Raw genomic sequence first — 18,819 nt, 5'->3', positions numbered from 1 at the left:
GAAAACAAATGGATTGGTAATGATTATGGGTTTTTGAAGCCAGTATTTGAAGTAGGGTAAATATTGACCTTTGGATTTAATAATTTCCACAACAGTTTTGACCTTTGGCATCCTTCTCCTATTTGCTGTGCACTGTTCTGAGGCAAGAGAGCCAACCTGGGGAGCCCTGGTCAGGCTGGTCATTTCGGCTGTTTGTCCTTAGTCCCATCATATATATGTTTGCCTGTGTTCATTGTTCATTGCTGAAGCCTAAGGAAACCTCCTTTATTAGTCAGATCCGGACAGGAAACAGATAGCAACTCAAACTGAGTGACTGAGGGGTTTAAGGATGATTCTTTACAAAATTATGGACAGGGTTAAGTGGTGGTACAAGTTCTCCAGAGCTGGAAACTCTTCAAAACCAGCCCACTATTAGGCCTAAAGGAGATAAGTAAACAAGAGGTAGAGCCCTTACCAAAACTCTAACTCAGAGTGGGTACTTGTGGTTTCTTTTGCTAGAGGGACACAGCCAGTGTAGAGAGATCTGACTGAGAAAGAGCCAGGGAAATACATTCTCACCTCACTCCCCTCTTGCTTTCTGATCCCCTGTATGTACCTCCCTAACCCAAGGAAAAACCTAAAGACACAATAACTTGTTGATGTAGTCCAGAAAGGTCCCTTCCAGGGACAAGGAAGAAGGTGGCTAAGGACAGAAAGCAGACCTCGAGAGCAAACAAGAGATATCCAGCGGGCACATGCTCTCGTTTGCAAATTGCCATTTCTTACCCAGTGACTGGCCTTGGGAGGAACCAGATAGGAGTTATGGGCCCTAATCTCAAGCTTTGGACTACCATGCCAAGTTTATATCAATCACATGGATCAGAATAACGTTTCACTTTTTCCCCATCTTACTCTCACCCCAAATGGCTAACTCCAGAAGTACTTGCTTTGTCTGTGTAAAGTCACACAAATTGTAGGTACTCATCATAAAAGAAATAATAACTGTAGATCTTGGTATGTGTGACCAGCTAACTTGGTTATAAGTCGTTTGATGATGTTGAACTCTGTTGATCAGTGCTAGCTCTTTGGCACTTTGTTGAGTATACTGTGTGATGGTGGTCTTCTCATAATATCAGAGTGACAGCAGAGTACTTACGAAGACTCTTTACCCCTCCCACTCAAATGCTAATGTATGATGGAAAGCATCGTGGAATGAGAAATGTCTTAAGAGTGTATGACTCTCCATATGCGGTGAAATTTGAACCTGTGTTGAGTCTTTTGAGGTGATTTCATCTTGGTATGTGTGTACATATGCGTATGTATGTCTATGTGTGTGTATACATGTATGTTTGAACATATCTATATTTCTATACCTGTGTGTATACATGTGTGTCCATGTATGTGTATAGATAAAATATAGATCTTTTTTCCTCTTACTCCTTTAAAATCCCATAATATTGGGTTGTCAGGAAAGTCATGACTCCTTTTTGCATAGAAAAACATAGGGAATTACTTATGACTTTCCCGACATTGTCTACTCATATGGGTAATCTTTGAGACAGTGATCCTCAGCTTTTATTGTATGCTCTTTATTTCCCAAAGCCTTGATACGTGGATGTACAGATAATGGAAGAATCAGAGAAAAAGTGATGATGGTTAAATCCCTGAATCACTTCTTTTTTCTCTATCTCTCCTACCAAAAATGACTGTCATCTCCAGATATTATTTTGCACTTGGGTACTTGGATCTGCATTTTTAAATGTCCTTCAATTGTGCCAACCCTGATTATGGATGGTTAAGGATTCCAGATTCCACGTGGTTGACCATAGTTCAAATCTTGGCCCTGGTAGCTTAAGAAACTCATTGAGTATCATGTGCATGTGTGCCCCAAATCCCAGCAGTATGAAGAAATGGAAAAGGTATGCAGCATAACTGCACCTTATTGAGAGGTGTTGTGCCCCGTTGAGGGATGCATTCTCCCTCTCTGTATGTTTCTGCCTGACAAGCATATGTACCCTCTAACAATTTTTTCCACACATAAATGTACATTTTTTATGACTTTATTTTTAATCTTCTGAATTTCATAAGCCATTCAGACATAAATCTTGATGTTTGGAATTGCTTCGTCACCTGTATTTCCAGTCCTACAATGGTACAATCCAGGATTTATCCAGAAAATTCTTTCCTATAGCTAGCCCTGATATTTTGCCTTCTCTCCCTTGGAAGTAAAAAATAGTTACATATGTTCAAGTGTTCTTTAAGAATTTTAGTTGGTGATGGAATTTTGTATAAGAAGTCTTCCAGAAAGTTGGTCTTTTACCATGTGATTCTTCTCCCATATATCCCAGTGTCTCCATGTTCCTCAGGTCTCAATTAAAGTTCCAGGCTGCTGGTACTAACAAGGTCGCTGAGTTGGTTGTTATTCTATGACTCCTGAGAAATTATTTATCTCTATTCTCTCTCTCTCTCTCTTTAAGTTAGTTTAAAGGAGTCCTTTACCCGAGAACCAATTTAAAATTATTTTTTAAAACTGGGACCAGCAGTTAGCATAATGGCTATGTTGCTGGACTCCCATGTAGTCAACCACGGTTCAAGTCTTGGACCCAGTGGCTTCAACTCATGCCCAGCGCATGTGTGTGCTTGCCCAAGATCCTGAGAAGAGAATGGAGGAGAAGGGATTATGGTATGGCCATCACCACTTGGGGGGGGGGGTGATTTCTCACTTTCTGTCTCTCTATCTCTTTCTGGCGAGTGCACGTGCCCTATAGCAAAAACTAATTAAAAAAAAAAAAAAACTACATAGAACAGCACTTTAGTGAGGCATAAAATAATTTAGCAGGTTGTAACCAGTGTGTGTGTGTGTGTGTGTGTTTTAAACAAAGTAGGAAAGATAAAATAGACTATATCAATGTGAAAAGGACAAATACTACAAATGAAAGAAGAGGGGAAGGTGAGAGAAAAAGAAAGGAAAAAAACAAGTGTACCTGGTTGAAAGGTAGCCAGGAACCATGGGAAATTTAGAAACAGTTACAGAATGGTATTCAGTTAACAGAACAACAATTACTTTGTAAAAGCTGCATCAGAGACAACTGAAGATGATAAAGAAAATAGATCCATGATGAAGAAAACAAAGCCTATAACTTGGGCTAAACCACCAAAAAGAATAAAACAATAACCAAAATAAAATGAGGACAACATGTAAGAAATACTGCATAATAGTGAAGACCTGAATAGCCAAATAATTGGTTTTCCAGAAGATGAAGAATCTGATAAGGGTTTAGAAAATCTATTCCATGAAACACTTGCAGAAAATTATCCAATCCTGGAGAAAGATTCAGACATCCAGAACTAGGAAATACAAAGGACAGCAAACAGAATAAATCTAAGAAGATACTCATCATGGCACATCAAAATTGAAGACAGGATTGGTGAAAATCAAAGACAAGCAGGATTCTAAAAGCAGCAAGAGATAAACATCAAGTTACTTACAAAAGTTATTCTATTAGGCTAACATCAGACTTCTCAAATAAAACAAGAGAAATAATGGGAAGACATATACAAAATGATAAAAGAACAATTTCAACCAAGAATACTATACCTGGAAAGATTATCCTTCAAAAGGGAAGAAAAATAAAAAATCATTTTTAGATAAACAAAACCTAAAAAATTTACCAACTTCTTTAAGAAGTACTGAACTGAGTACACACTGTGTGTGTGTGTGTGTGTGTGTGTGTATGTGTTGTGTGTGTATAAACAAATAAAAGAACAAAAAACAGCTAAGAAAATTACTAACAAAATAGCAGGGATAAATCCAAAAATATCAATTATAACATTAAATGATTAAATTCTTCAAAATACACAGAATTAATAAATGGATAAACACACAGAAACCCTCTGTATGCTGCCTACAAGAAATGCACCTCATGAATAAAGACATATATTGACTGAAAGTGAAGGGCTGGAAAAAGGTATTTAATGCATATGGAAATCAAAACACGACTGGAGTCCCAGTACCAATATCAGACAAAATTGACTTTAATAAAAAAATTATAGAAAGAAACAAATAAAGGCACTATATAGTACTAGAAGAGCTAATTCAAGAAAATATAATACTATAAATATATATCCACCCAAAACTGGATCACTCAAATACATGAAAGAGAGACTACAGTATTTAAAGGGAGAGTGTGGAGGGCATTGCATATGGAAGCCATCTTGAGAGCTCCGCCATCTTGAGAGCTCCGCCACCTTGAGAGCTCCACCACCTTGAGAGCAATCCGCCATTTTAGAAACCGTTAGGTTTTACTTCCTCATTGAGCAAACTGTTTTTCAGAATTCATGTGACCAACCGTTCTCCTCTGGGGCGGTTGAGTTTCTAGGCAATGGGAGAGCTCCACCCACATCAATGATTGGCTCATACTGTTCTATCTCATTTGCATTTTGGGCAACCAGTCAGTGCCCACCAGCCTGTATATAAGCTCGCAATTCTTCCTTAATAAATGAGACTTGATTAGCAAAAAAAAAAAATAAAAAAAGACAAGGACTGTATAATTTCACTTATATCAATGTGAAAAAGACAAATACCATATAATTTCACTTATATGATATACCAAGAGTAAATAATTTCATAGAGAAAGAAAGTGTAATGATGACAGGAGGTAGAGGAACAGAAAAATGGGGAATTAGTGTTCGATGGGTATAGAGTCTTAGTTTGGGGAAATAAATTTCCAAGTTTGGTAGAGGTGACAGTTGCACAACAGTGTGATTTTACTTAATGCCATTGAACTGTACACTTAAAAATGGTTAAAATAATCATTTTTATGTCATACATGGCTCATCACAATAAAAAATCAATCATATCTTCAGGAAAACTTTTCCTCCCATTTTATATGTGGATTCTGCATTACAATGAAAGAGTGTTTGTTATTTAAGTTAGAATTAAGACATTTGGAAAATGACTTTCTGTAATAGAATGTGGTGCAACAGACACACACATGCTCCCTTGTCCTCTCTTGTCCATTCAGGACTCTCACAGCGCGGACGCAGCAGTGTTAGTAAAGGGGACTGTGAACCAAGTGGAGAGACAGTGGCAGATTGAGATGAATGAAGGTGTGGTATTGCGAGTTCCCTCTTGGGAAGCTAAAGATACTCACTACCAATTCATGTTAGACTGACTTAAACTAAGTAACCAGTATGGTACCTTGTTTTCCCATCTAGAAAAAGAGTGATGGTTTTCTTCTATTACCAAATAGTGGCCATTAGTTTAAGTAGTTTGTAGACAGTATCTCATTTTATTTATTTAAAAAAAAGTCTAGGGACCAGCAGGTGGCGTGGTGGTTAAAGTGCTGGACACTCCCACATGGCTGACCATGGTTCAAGCCCTTGACCTGGTAGCTTGCTTGCTTGCTCTCTCTCTCTCTCTCTCTCTCATCAAATTAAAATAAATGAATGAATAAATAAAATTGAATAAAATAAATTTTTTAAAAAGTCTAGTTATTGTCTTCATTTTACAAATGAGAACACTTAGATTTAGCCAGACAAAATAACTTGCCTGTTTTTACAATATACATGATAGTGGTGGACACATTTTAATCTAGGTTATCTCACCCTAGTTATTGTTGGCTTAAACTCTCTATCATATACTTTAAAACCTTTATTACTACAGAGGCATCAGGAGAGAAACTTGGGGCTTCCTATTAAGTCAGATCATTGTTTGGACCCTCCTCTGCTGTAGGGGTTCCCCCCCAGAATGATATTCACGAGTGAATCTTCAGGGATTACATCTGAGTCTCCACAGTGCCATTAAGACAGGGTTAACCTAGATCTAGATGAACAGGATACTTCTTATTTAAAGAACTGATACCCCTCTACAGTTCACCCAGAACAGTAGAGAAGTAACTCTGACTAAAATGAAGGTATAGATATGTAAAGCTACTGCCATGCTTTTCACTGTTGAGAATATTTCCATTATTCTAAACGTTTGAGTTTTCATCTGAATTTATAGATATTTGATTAAATCATATTTTTCCTTTCAATATCTGAATCAGATCACTGTTGTACCTAACTAGGGAAGTTATACAAATGTAACTACTATAAGTCCCTATCATCCTTCAAACTTAGGAGTATGTAATTCTATTACATTTAGAGATTTCAAATCCTTCTATGAAAGGTAAACGCATTTGTGCTACTTCTATAGTATATAATGGTAATCAAATTAAGAATGTAAAAAATTATAAATATTGATTCAAAAATAGTTTAAATATTCTGATTATAAAGACCATACGAATTTTGTGTTTGAGGAATGTTTAATTTTTGTATGACTCCAGTTTTTAAATAAAAGTCTTAATGTTTAAATATAGATAACCTAGTAACCATTTTGGTCAGGATTTTAAGAATAGAAGACTGCTGTTGACTGCTTGAGTAGAATTTTATTATTCAGGAATATATGTGAGTGAGTGTGTGTGTGTGTGTGTGTGTGTGTATACACTCATGAATGTACATACGTATATGCCATTGATTTGTGCATTTAATATATAAAAATTGGAGAATTAATCCATTTGTTGTAAGTAAAGATTGTGGCAAATACTTGGGATGTGTAGTAACTCTTTCCAACATGTTATAATATTTGCTACTCTCAAGAGATAGAAAATTGAATCTTGGAAAAAATCTCAGAGTGTCAAAAATTGTAGTTGGCAAGAAAATGCTTCAGATAAACACCTCAAGTTGTGCATTCACTATTTTAAAACTGATCTCACAGAACTCACGCCTGGATTTTTAATAATATTTTGACTAACATTGTACCCTGTTTCTAAGAACTTCTTTAAATAGTACAAGGGAAGGAGTTTAAATGGGTAAAACACATGTACAAATAATATTTCATTCTTTCTGAATAAATACAAGTTTTGATTTTTACCTTGCCAATGAAATTTTTATTTGTAACTCCATAGGTAAATTCCTAGAAAGTTATTTGGATTAGTGTGCCCATTTGTAGATATTTTAAAAATATATTTTGCAGGGACCAGCAGATAGCGTAATGGCTATGTCACTGGACTCCCATGTATTTGACTGCGGTTCAAGTCCTAGATCCCGTGGCTTAAACTCACACGTGTGCGTGCCTGCCCAAGATCCCAAGAGGAGAATGGAGGAGAAGGGATTGTGGCATAGCCATCCCCCCAGGGGGGTGATTTCTTGCCTTCTGTTTCTCTTTCTCTCTGTCTCTCTGGCAAGCACACTCGCCCTATAGAAAAAAAAAATCTCCAAAAATATATATATTTTGCAAATCTAGCAGGTGGCACAGTGGCTAACCTGGCTAACCTGGCCAACCATGGTTTGAGTCCTGGCCCTGGCAGCTTGCTTTCACACTTCTCTCTAGTCAAATTAAAATATAATAATAATAAATAAAATGAAATTATTATTTTTTTAAAAAAATTATATATTTTGCTCTGTTTTTATTTATAGCAATTAGGCAATGACAGCTGGCCCAGAGTTTGTGTTTTCTTTGTATGCATTGAAATTTTACTGGCAAAAAAAAAAAAAAAAACCACCCTAGTTATTGTTGGCTTAAACTCTCTATCATATACTTTAAAACCTTTATTACTACAGAGGCATCAGGAGAGAAACTTGGGGCTTCCTATTAAGTCAGATCATTGTTTGGACCCTCCTCTGCTGTAGGGGTTCCCCCCCAGAATGATATTCACGAGTGAATCTTCAGGGATTACATCTGAGTCTCCACAGTGCCATTAAGACAGGGTTAACCTAGATCTAGATGAACAGGATACTTCTTATTTAAAGAACTGATACCCCTCTACAGTTCACCCAGAACAGTAGAGAAGTAACTCTGACTAAAATGAAGGTATAGATATGTAAAGCTACTGCCATGCTTTTCACTGTTGAGAATATTTCCATTATTCTAAACGTTTGAGTTTTCATCTGAATTTATAGATATTTGATTAAATCATATTTTTCCTTTCAATATCTGAATCAGATCACTGTTGTACCTAACTAGGGAAGTTATACAAATGTAACTACTATAAGTCCCTATCATCCTTCAAACTTAGGAGTATGTAATTCTATTACATTTAGAGATTTCAAATCCTTCTATGAAAGGTAAACGCATTTGTGCTACTTCTATAGTATATAATGGTAATCAAATTAAGAATGTAAAAAATTATAAATATTGATTCAAAAATAGTTTAAATATTCTGATTATAAAGACCATACGAATTTTGTGTTTGAGGAATGTTTAATTTTTGTATGACTCCAGTTTTTAAATAAAAGTCTTAATGTTTAAATATAGATAACCTAGTAACCATTTTGGTCAGGATTTTAAGAATAGAAGACTGCTGTTGACTGCTTGAGTAGAATTTTATTATTCAGGAATATATGTGAGTGAGTGTGTGTGTGTGTGTGTGTGTGTGTATACACTCATGAATGTACATACGTATATGCCATTGATTTGTGCATTTAATATATAAAAATTGGAGAATTAATCCATTTGTTGTAAGTAAAGATTGTGGCAAATACTTGGGATGTGTAGTAACTCTTTCCAACATGTTATAATATTTGCTACTCTCAAGAGATAGAAAATTGAATCTTGGAAAAAATCTCAGAGTGTCAAAAATTGTAGTTGGCAAGAAAATGCTTCAGATAAACACCTCAAGTTGTGCATTCACTATTTTAAAACTGATCTCACAGAACTCACGCCTGGATTTTTAATAATATTTTGACTAACATTGTACCCTGTTTCTAAGAACTTCTTTAAATAGTACAAGGGAAGGAGTTTAAATGGGTAAAACACATGTACAAATAATATTTCATTCTTTCTGAATAAATACAAGTTTTGATTTTTACCTTGCCAATGAAATTTTTATTTGTAACTCCATAGGTAAATTCCTAGAAAGTTATTTGGATTAGTGTGCCCATTTGTAGATATTTTAAAAATATATTTTGCAGGGACCAGCAGATAGCGTAATGGCTATGTCACTGGACTCCCATGTATTTGACTGCGGTTCAAGTCCTAGATCCCGTGGCTTAAACTCACACGTGTGCGTGCCTGCCCAAGATCCCAAGAGGAGAATGGAGGAGAAGGGATTGTGGCATAGCCATCCCCCCAGGGGGGTGATTTCTTGCCTTCTGTTTCTCTTTCTCTCTGTCTCTCTGGCAAGCACACTCGCCCTATAGAAAAAAAAAATCTCCAAAAATATATATATTTTGCAAATCTAGCAGGTGGCACAGTGGCTAACCTGGCTAACCTGGCCAACCATGGTTTGAGTCCTGGCCCTGGCAGCTTGCTTTCACACTTCTCTCTAGTCAAATTAAAATATAATAATAATAAATAAAATGAAATTATTATTTTTTTAAAAAAATTATATATTTTGCTCTGTTTTTATTTATAGCAATTAGGCAATGACAGCTGGCCCAGAGTTTGTGTTTTCTTTGTATGCATTGAAATTTTACTGGCAAAAAAAAAAAAAAAAATTTACTGGCATCAAGGGAAAAAACACCACATAACTACAAAGACTTTGAGGTTAAACAGCCAATAAACATATTGGAACACTCCTGGCATTCATGTCACTGGCCCTTTTCACAACCTCTTTCAAACCCTTGCTGAAGATTCACGCCCCTGACAGTCCATATGGTTCACCCAGTGCCATTCTGAGTTCTCTTATGTTTCCCTCTGGCAGCACTTCCAACTTTGCTCTTTCCGGGTAGTGGTTCTGTTTGTTATGTTTATAAATATGTATACGTTGAGTATTACCAGTTAACCTGTGAGTTCTTTGAAAACCAAGAATTTATTTCTTTATTTTCTCATTCTTAGTTGTCCCTAGGATATTATGAATCATAGTATTTGTTCTCTGGTCACTTCTTGGATTGGGGAACCAGGCTACCATAGCTGCAGAGCAAATTTCAGATTGGGAAGAATGGGGTGGAAGATAGTGAAGGAGGGAAAGGGCAGCATCTCTTCTGCATCTCAAGATACATATAAAACATGTATCTTGTCCCCATCGCCCTTCCACTCCCCAGCTCTCAAGCTTCTACTAGCACTAATGCAGGCAAGGCAGCATGCTTCCTGTGCACACTGGCAGCCACCGTGTACAAATATTTTCCCTCCTGTGAATGGCTTCACTCTTCATTTCAGTCAGATTTTACTTGTGTAACATGGTACTAAGAGGATAGGCAAGTGAGGAGAGGACCATGCAGTGTGATTGTGCATAGGACCTCCATACTCCTGGATATGACCCCAACTTTTATGTCACCTCATAAAGTATTCAGTGGGTGTTCAAGGAAGAGTATTGACTGACTCATATAAGATTATGAGTATGGACAGTTCAGAGAGCTAAAACAATAGTGAAACATTTATGGCAACCCTGAAATTACTGGTTTTTTGAGCAGCCATCATACCGTAAATTGTGTCAGTCTTAAACTAATATGAGAACAAATTTCCCATCTGTTATGTTAGATGCTAGTGGAAGAAAATGGTTGGAGGTAAGTCAACATGATCTGGATTTGAGGAGTCCTTTTGGAGTTTTCTGCCAACAATTCATAGGGAATAATCAGGAACTTAATTCTTAATAAGAACTAGTTTATATGAGTAAATATGGAAAGTATGATAACATATTGACTATAGAATTTTGGGGGCTGACATTAAAATCCCTTTATAGAAAAACATTCCATGTATATAACATTCCATGTACCTGTGAAATTTAGGTTTTGAATATTTTTATTTCTTTTTTTTCAGCTCTGCAAGTGAATCTGGGTCTCAAAGCACTTGTGAACAGCTTGTGACTCCAACAGCCCTGGCTGCCTGTACCAGAGTGGACTCCTGTTTCACTCCATGGTTTGTCCCATCTCTTTGCCTTTCCTTCCAGTTCGCTCACCTGGAGTTTCGTCTTTGTCATCACCTTGATCAACTAGGCACAGGTACTCTTTACTTCGGCATCAGTAACATCCATTCAGTGCTTACCATTTATGCGCCAGTGTTCCTGAGGCACAATTCATCGGTTTTTATCCAGCTAATCTATTTTGGAGAAGAATACAGTGGGCACTGACAGTGTTGTTCTGAAGTTTATTTGATACAATAGGTGTACTTCTTACTTTTGAACCCTTTTGATGTATGTTGTTAGTAGTATTAAGGTGACATGTTTTTGCATACTTCCTAAGAACTGACAAGGAATCTACAGAAGTTACAGGTTTTTTATTATTCCATCACAATCTCTTTGAAAGAAATATATATGTTTTTGTTCTGCATTCTGAGTCATTACATTAGAGGCAAATAGATTCCAAAAGTACTTGATATTTATTGTTTGATTTCAAAGAATGAAAACTTTCTACAAAAGATGGGCACATTCTCAAAATTGTGTAAAGGAGTCACTTGGAAAATTAAATTTCCTCACACACGAGAGTGGCCTCTTATAATGCTAATGGTACTTGAATAATTATTTCTATGGCATTATATTCTGTACCAAACCTTTTCCAGTTAATACATTTTGATTCAGGTATTAGGTTTTCAACCTACATGTAATGGAAAAAGGAGGAGGGGGGGAGTCAGATGAAAACCAAACACAGCTGCTGTTAAGCATCTTGCCTTTTCAGCAAAAGAAAAAAAAAGAATTTAACTTGCTTTTTCTTATTCTGAGTCATGTTTTTGTTTTTATTTTTGAGATTTGCTTGGTAGATACTCGGCAGCTCAATAACACTCTTCTTAGTAGTTACCACCTCATCATTTTATATGTTGTCTTCTCTGGTAAAATTTTTGTCTGTGAAAGTGAATGTAACCTTTGGACAATATATATTTAAGACACCTGATTTTTTTTTTTTAGTCTTGTTTGCAAATATAAAACAGCAATTCAAAGATTGTAATATCTTCAAGAAAATGCTTAGATATATTAAATACCAAGTACTAAATTTAATAACCAAACAAAAAGTCTAACAAAGAGTAAATAATTTAAATATCTTACTCCATTTTTATAAAGTATTGGCATATCCTAATTGCTATTTTTTCTTGTTTGTTTTCTTGTAGCTCCACCACAGTACCTACAGCCATTTATTTCTGATAAAAATGTGCCATCCGAACTAGAATACATGATCATTTCCTTGCGAGAACCACACGTGTATCTTCGACAGTGGAATAACAGTTCTGTCTGCCAGGAGATCCGGTTCTCAGCTCAAGCAGACTGCAGACTTCTCGAGTGCAGGAATGTCACTATGCACAGCGTGGTGATGCCCTTTGGCATCTCGGGACAGATCGCAGTCTCCAGTGATGCAGTAGAAAAGCTCCTGGACTGCTCCATCATGGTTGACTCTGTATTTGTAAACTTTGGACAGCATGCGGTTCACTCTCTAAACACTGCTGTACAAGCTTGGCAACAGGTATGTACATCCCAGAGCCATTTACAGTTTGGCTATATAAGAGTTTTCATTAGTATTCACTCTTTTTTTTTTTTTCTTTAGAGATTTTTCTTTAGAGAGAGGGCATGTGTGCTCGCCAGAGAGACAGAGAGAGATAGACAGAAAGCAAGAAATCACCTCCCAGGGAAATGACCAAACCACAATCCCTTCTCCTCCGTTCTCTCAGGATCTTGGGCACACATGCACATGTGCCTGGCATGAATTTTAAGCCGCCGGGTCTGGGACTGGTAGCGTGGTTGACTATGTGAGAGACCAGTAACATAACCATCACACCATCTGCTGGTCTCAGTATTTTATGTTATTGTTTCTAATAATGAGTTAAACAGTAATGATAATATGAGAGAATGAAAAATTTGGTGGGCACTATAATATTTGGGTCCTTCTCTGTTTTGGCAAAGTGATACATGTTAGTCTTAGAGCGTTTTTTGTTTGTTTGTTTAATTTTGGAGAATATGGGTTTTCTACACATGCATTGGAGATCATGCCCACATTTTTGTGACTAATGTACCACATCTGTGTGGAAAGTAACATATTCTCAGAAATTTTTTCCAAGTATTGTGGCTTTAGTTTGCCAGTGCTTCAACTTAGTTATGTATGAAATTGTCTAAAGGTTCACTGCAGCAATGAAGAACCTGTGTGAGCCTTTCTGGTAGTAAGTTTTCCTACTTTCCAAACAAGCAGTGAGATGAAATATTTGAGCATATTATTTTCTTAGTCTTTTCTTCTCTCATTCTCCCCTTTTGATTCATTATGAAACATTGGATAATGGACTTTTTTGGATCAAAGACTCTTGATTACTTTAATAATTTTTATTCTTGTCATAAATGAACCATAACAAAAAGCAATGAAGCAGTCTGTATTAAATGGCACATATACGTGTGTGTGTGTGTGTGTGTGTGTGTGTGTGTGTATTTTTTTAAGAGAAATTTTTGCTATAAAGTGTTTGTGCTTGCTGGCAAGGCAGAGAGATACAGAGAGACAGAAAGCAATATATCACCCCTCAGGGGTATGGCCATGCCACAATTTTTTCTCTTTCATTTTCCTCTCAGGGTTTTTGGGCACGCACACATATGCACCCAGTGTGAGTTCTAAGCCACCAGGTCTGGGACTCAAACCACAGTAGCCTACGTGAGAGTACAGTGACCAAACCATTACATTATCTGCTGGTCCCTTAAATGCCATATTTAAATGGCATGAAAAGGAATTTCATAAAGTGTTTGACAATATGTCCAATGATTTAAGAACAAATTATTCTGCTTCCATTACTGATTTTTAGTGTTATATTGTATTTTCATCAAGTTTGTGTTGATATTTAAGCTGAGACTTTCCCCCCCCATTTTGTGTAGGTAACATAAATTTATGTGGAGCTTTCTTCCCAAGAGAAATGGTCCTTCGTCCCTCATGGACCTCAGTCAGGGACAGGGGCAGTGGAGGTGGAGGAGGAGGGGCTTTAGTTCTCTAACTTAAGAATTCTTATGGGAATAAACTATTTTCGTTATATGCATGAAGACCTATACAACACTAAGGAATTAATTACCTAACATAGCACTACAATAGCAAAGGGAAAGAAGATAACACATCTGTTTTATATTTTTTAAATCTTTTTTAAGGGCATTCCATGGTTTTCTTGTTGCAAAGGACATGCGTAAAATAAGAGCTAGTGTGATCTAAATCTTTGCAGCTGGTTCAAATAGCAATGTGAAAAAAACCTCCATGGCTCCAATTTCTGCTTTTTTGTCATATTTTGAACAATGCATTTAATAAAAAACAAACCTAGAAAATATAAAAGAGTCATTGATAGCGCATTCAAACTCGGGATATTTTTGTCTCAGTATCAGAGCCATTATCAGAGAACTCATGTGCAGCAACTACTGCAAAATGGCCTTCAGAAATATCAGTTTCCTCCCAGGGTAAAAATATTCTCTTAGACACAGCTATACATATAAATAAAATATGGTGCATAAATATTTAAATGTTTAAAACCACATCAGAGTGTGAATGAATGACTGGCTAACACAGTGCCTTGAAGGAATATTCTTGAGTTTTTTTTTTTTAAACTGAATTGTATATTTGATTAAGTAGAGCCATATGTCACGTAGCATATTGCTGACAGGTACATTCTACGAATAGTTGGTTCTGATTTATACAGGGATTTGGCAATGTTAACATGAGCCACAAGAGGATATACTTCTGTAATTGTTGCTGTAATTTTCTTGTTTCCTCTCATGTCAAGGGTACTTGCCACCAAGTTTTAATGTGGTAGGCATCTAACCCTGTGTATGCTAAAGTAAATACAAAAATGCACTACTCTGAAGTTATGAGACGTTTGACATTGAAGTGGGCTTATACAGGTTTATTTAGTTCATTGTTTCTAAGATATTCTCAGTGTGGTTTATCCTCTCTAGAGGGGAAGTTTAGTTTCCCAGACTTGGATTTTATTGTGAATGTAATCCTCCAATACAGTATAATTGTTGCCAATGAAAAATATGAATGTAATGAGGGCAAATGATTTGAGTTGTCCACATAGTTTTTATCAGATTCATGTAAGAGACAAATCGTTTTTACCCAGTGTAGATGGATAGTCAGTGGGCCCATGAAACAATTTGGCCTTCCACATTTAGGTTATAAGTTCAAAACTAACAGAAGCATCCATCAATATTTGATTTCTCTGGCCATAGATATTTTTTCTCTTTTATAAATGATGACTGTTTTTTAAAACTAGATGAAGAACCCAAAATGCCAGTTGTAAGTTGCTTTATATTTGTATGTCACTTTCCCAGATTTGGACAAAATAGCATTTAAAAGGATTTTTTTTTTTATCAAAGTTGTACTTATATGTCTTCCCTTACATGAAAATAGTGTCTGTTCAATGGCAGATGTCTGGACCACGCTCCAGCATGAAACATAAATTTGAATAAGCCGTCTTTTAATTACAAATCCGAGCGAGCATTCTGAGGCTCAGCATATATGATGTCACATAAAATGTGTACGAGCTGTTTTATAATATACCAGAACTTAAAACATTCCAAGAAATGCTTAAATTTATTACAGTTATAATGAACTCCACAGATGAAGGAGCAGTAGAGAAACAGTTCCCTGAGGACTTTGAGTATTCCTCAAAAAAATGTAAACAACCCCCTTGTGTTCTTTAATTTACATTTTTTCCTAAAACCCTCATCACTTATTAAAGGTCAGTTTTTAGAGATGAGGAAAATAATATGATTTTCTTTTCTACTCAAGCTCCATCTGGTAACTTAACCTCTGTGTTACCAGCAAATTAATCACCGTTCATTATGAAAACTGAATTTTAATCTCAGGATGTGTAACTAAATGGGAGATTAGGATCATATCCCTTTCTTCACATTTGTACTCTTGGACTGAAAGGAGAGGAAAAAAAATGTTTACAAGGAAAGTAGTTTATGTTGATTATATAATGCTAAGTGGAAAATTCTCATCAAAACTAATTATATACTATGATTCTAGTTTGATTAAAGGTTTGTAGATAAATATATAAGTTAGGATTGGTTTGGATAGACTAGAATAGCAACATATAGGACATTGAGAAGAGAAAAATGGCTCAAAGAAATTTCACTAAAATGCTAATAGCAGTTATGACTGAGTGTAAAATGAGAGATTTAAAACCCATGCTTTCAGTATTTCCTAATTTTTATACAGTAAACATATGTCACAGTCATAACTTTAAAAATTAATTTTTTTTCTAGTTTGTTTCTTTAGTATTAGAGTACTTATTTATCAGGCATTGTGCTGAGTACTGGAGATCAAGTTATAAGTAATTCAGACCTGGTCCCTGCCTTTATATAGCGTAGAGTCTAATGATGGAGTCAGTATAGAGCCTATGCTAGTTCAAGTAATTACTTAAGTTCAGGGGAGTTCCCACATGTAAAATATAGAATGTTCTAGGAGCACAAAACAAGGGACCCTAACCTGATCTGGGAAGGATTGGAGAAGACACTGAGGAAGTCACATTAAGACAGGTACCTGAAAGCTGTGTAGAAACAAGGTAGTCAAGAGAGATGGAGGAAAGAAAATCCAAGCAGAGGGTAGGAACTGATGTAGGAAGCCATCGCCGAGAGTGTTATGGTAGACAACAGGTAATTAATTACTGGTTATAAGTGCTTTGGTCTCACTGAGTCAGAGACTCTTTGGGTGATTAGTACTACTGTAAAGCAGGGTTCAACTCTATTCAAATAAAGAGGTTCAGCAAGAATAGGTGGATGATAGGAAGAGGGCTTAGAATCCTCAGGGCCTCTAGAAGAATAAGGGATGTCAGGACCTCTTTGCCACCTACAGCCATAGTGGACAGTTCACCCATGAGGGTCATTCTGTTTGCCAAAATGCTGTTATACCCTGATACAGTTCTAGGTCCAGTCTTGATCCAGGCTGCATTGCAGGTATATTCGTCTATGGACTCCTTGACTTCAACCCTCCTCATCACTATGGGATCACTATGCTTCTGTGTTGTATCCCCTTTTACTCTCCTTCCCCTCATGGAAAATGATGGAGTGTGGCATTTGGACATTGTTAGCCTGGAAAGAGAGGCCAACGGCCAACCAGGAAGCATTAACTGCAAATTGATATAGCTAATAATATTTTTCTTCTTACATTCTCAAGTTTATCATTTATTTAGCTACTCTTTAAGTTTACCCGAAGTATTTTTATTGTTTACTAAGCCTTAACCTAACCAGAGTGATTAAGGAGTTAGCACAGAAATACTCTATCACTTTGCTGGTGTTTTGATATAACAGCAACCTGCAGAAATGCCATTAAGTTCAGAAAGCATATATCCGTGCAGAAATGTATTACTAATTTCCTTTGCCTTCGGTGATTAGTTAGCTGAAATCCATACTGAAAACTGCTTTTCAACTTATATTATTTCTCCTGAAACTGTAACTTGGCTTATACTGACTCTGGACTCGATCTGTTTCCTGTGTTCATCCTCCTAACAGTAGAGGGAAAATTACGGGTTCATTTACATTTCTCCTTGAGCAGATTTACTTAAACACATATGCACACACACGCATGCACACGCAGGCACATACACACACACATACACACACAAACGTTCACCCTCCTCCTTAAGGGATGTGAGGATGTATTACCTAAATGAACCTTACTTTCTGTAGGGTACAAACTGTGGCTTTGGTAATTGGTCTTGATTGTCGACTTTAGAAGACCAGGAACATGGTAATTCTAGCCTCCAGTACTCTGCTCAAAACATGCACTACCAGTAAGGCACTCTTTCTAGCATGTTAATTCATTTTAAGAAATGTTAAAAGTTTGAGGGTTCTCATTGTTCTTTTACTCTTATGTGTGTATGATTTATTTTGCAGGAGTATAAATCAAAACACATTCTTAGAACATTTAAAATCTCTTTAAGGTGTATGTGTGTGTGTGTGTGTGTGTGTGTGTGTGATTATTCTGGAAGTATAGAATACTTTGTATACCAGAGCTAATGACAACAGATCTTTTAGGATTTCTGTGTTGTAACAATCGCCACTGGGCAGACAGCTGCCAAACATCTTGCCATTAATCTGATGCACGTTGGCTTTCCTATTCTTTTTCTTTCAGAACAAATGCCCCGAGGTAGAGGAGTTGGTCTTCAGCCATTTTGTGATCTGTAATGACACACAGGAGACACTGCGGTTTGGCCAGGTGGATACTGATGAAAACGTTCTGCTGGCGAGTCTCCACAGCCACCAGTACAGCTGGCGCTCCCACAAATCCCCACAGGTATGTGAGAAACAGCCTTACAAACATAGCAGTTGTGAAGGTTGGGGATTCATTTATTCTGCATTTGTGTGTCTGTGTCCAGTTATTTCCCTTTTTAAATCTCCCAAGGAACCACATAGTATAGCTATATCTGATAGAAACCCAGAATTGTTTTGGAGTGGGAGCACAGTACATCCATACCTCTCTTGGAAGAGGGCATTTTCCAGTTTAGCATAGGTGCCGTTGGGCAGCATGATGTGGTGATTAAGAGGCTGGATCTTGAGTCACTGGATGTAGGTTTGGATCTTGGCTCTGTGAAACCTTGCTCTACTTTCTGTATTTTAGTTTTCTCATATGTAAAATGGCATTCGGGATAAAAATAGAACCTCTTTTATAGGATTGTGAGGACTAATTGAATTAATACATATGTAAGGTACTTAGACTACTGCATATATGTTTGTTTGTTCGGCTTTTGCCATAGGGCACGTGTGCTTACCAAAGAGAGACAGAGGGAGAGGGAAAGTAAGAAAGCACCCTCCAGGAAGATGGCGATGCTGCAGTCCTTTCTCCTCCATTTTCCTCTTGGGATTTTGGGCATGCATACACATGTGCCTATCATATTTTTCATTTTCTTTCTAGTTTTGCTGAAGGGTATTAGCACTTGCCAGAGAGAGAGAGAGAGAGAGAGAGAGAGAGAGAGAG

General features: G+C 36.7%; 1 protein-coding gene across 1 annotated transcript in view; it reads left to right on the top strand.

Moving 5' to 3' along the window:
* The window catches only part of VPS13B (vacuolar protein sorting 13 homolog B), an 806,861-nt gene that overhangs the window by 687,445 nt on the left and 100,597 nt on the right, over window positions 1-18,819 (top strand). The window contains exons 41-43 of the mRNA XM_027776225.1: window positions 10,718-10,899; window positions 11,999-12,348; window positions 17,977-18,138. Coding sequence (XP_027632026.1) covers window positions 10,718-10,899; window positions 11,999-12,348; window positions 17,977-18,138 — 694 coding nt within the window. The remainder of the gene's footprint in view (window positions 1-10,717; window positions 10,900-11,998; window positions 12,349-17,976; window positions 18,139-18,819) is intronic.

Source organism: Tupaia chinensis, unplaced genomic scaffold (genome assembly GCF_000334495.1).
Source record: "Tupaia chinensis unplaced genomic scaffold, TupChi_1.0 Scaffold000646_1, whole genome shotgun sequence".
In the NCBI taxonomy this organism is placed as follows: Eukaryota; Metazoa; Chordata; class Mammalia; order Scandentia; family Tupaiidae; genus Tupaia; species Tupaia belangeri.
Note: the sequence above shows the minus strand (reverse complement) of the source record. Positions and strands in the feature narration are given on the sequence as shown.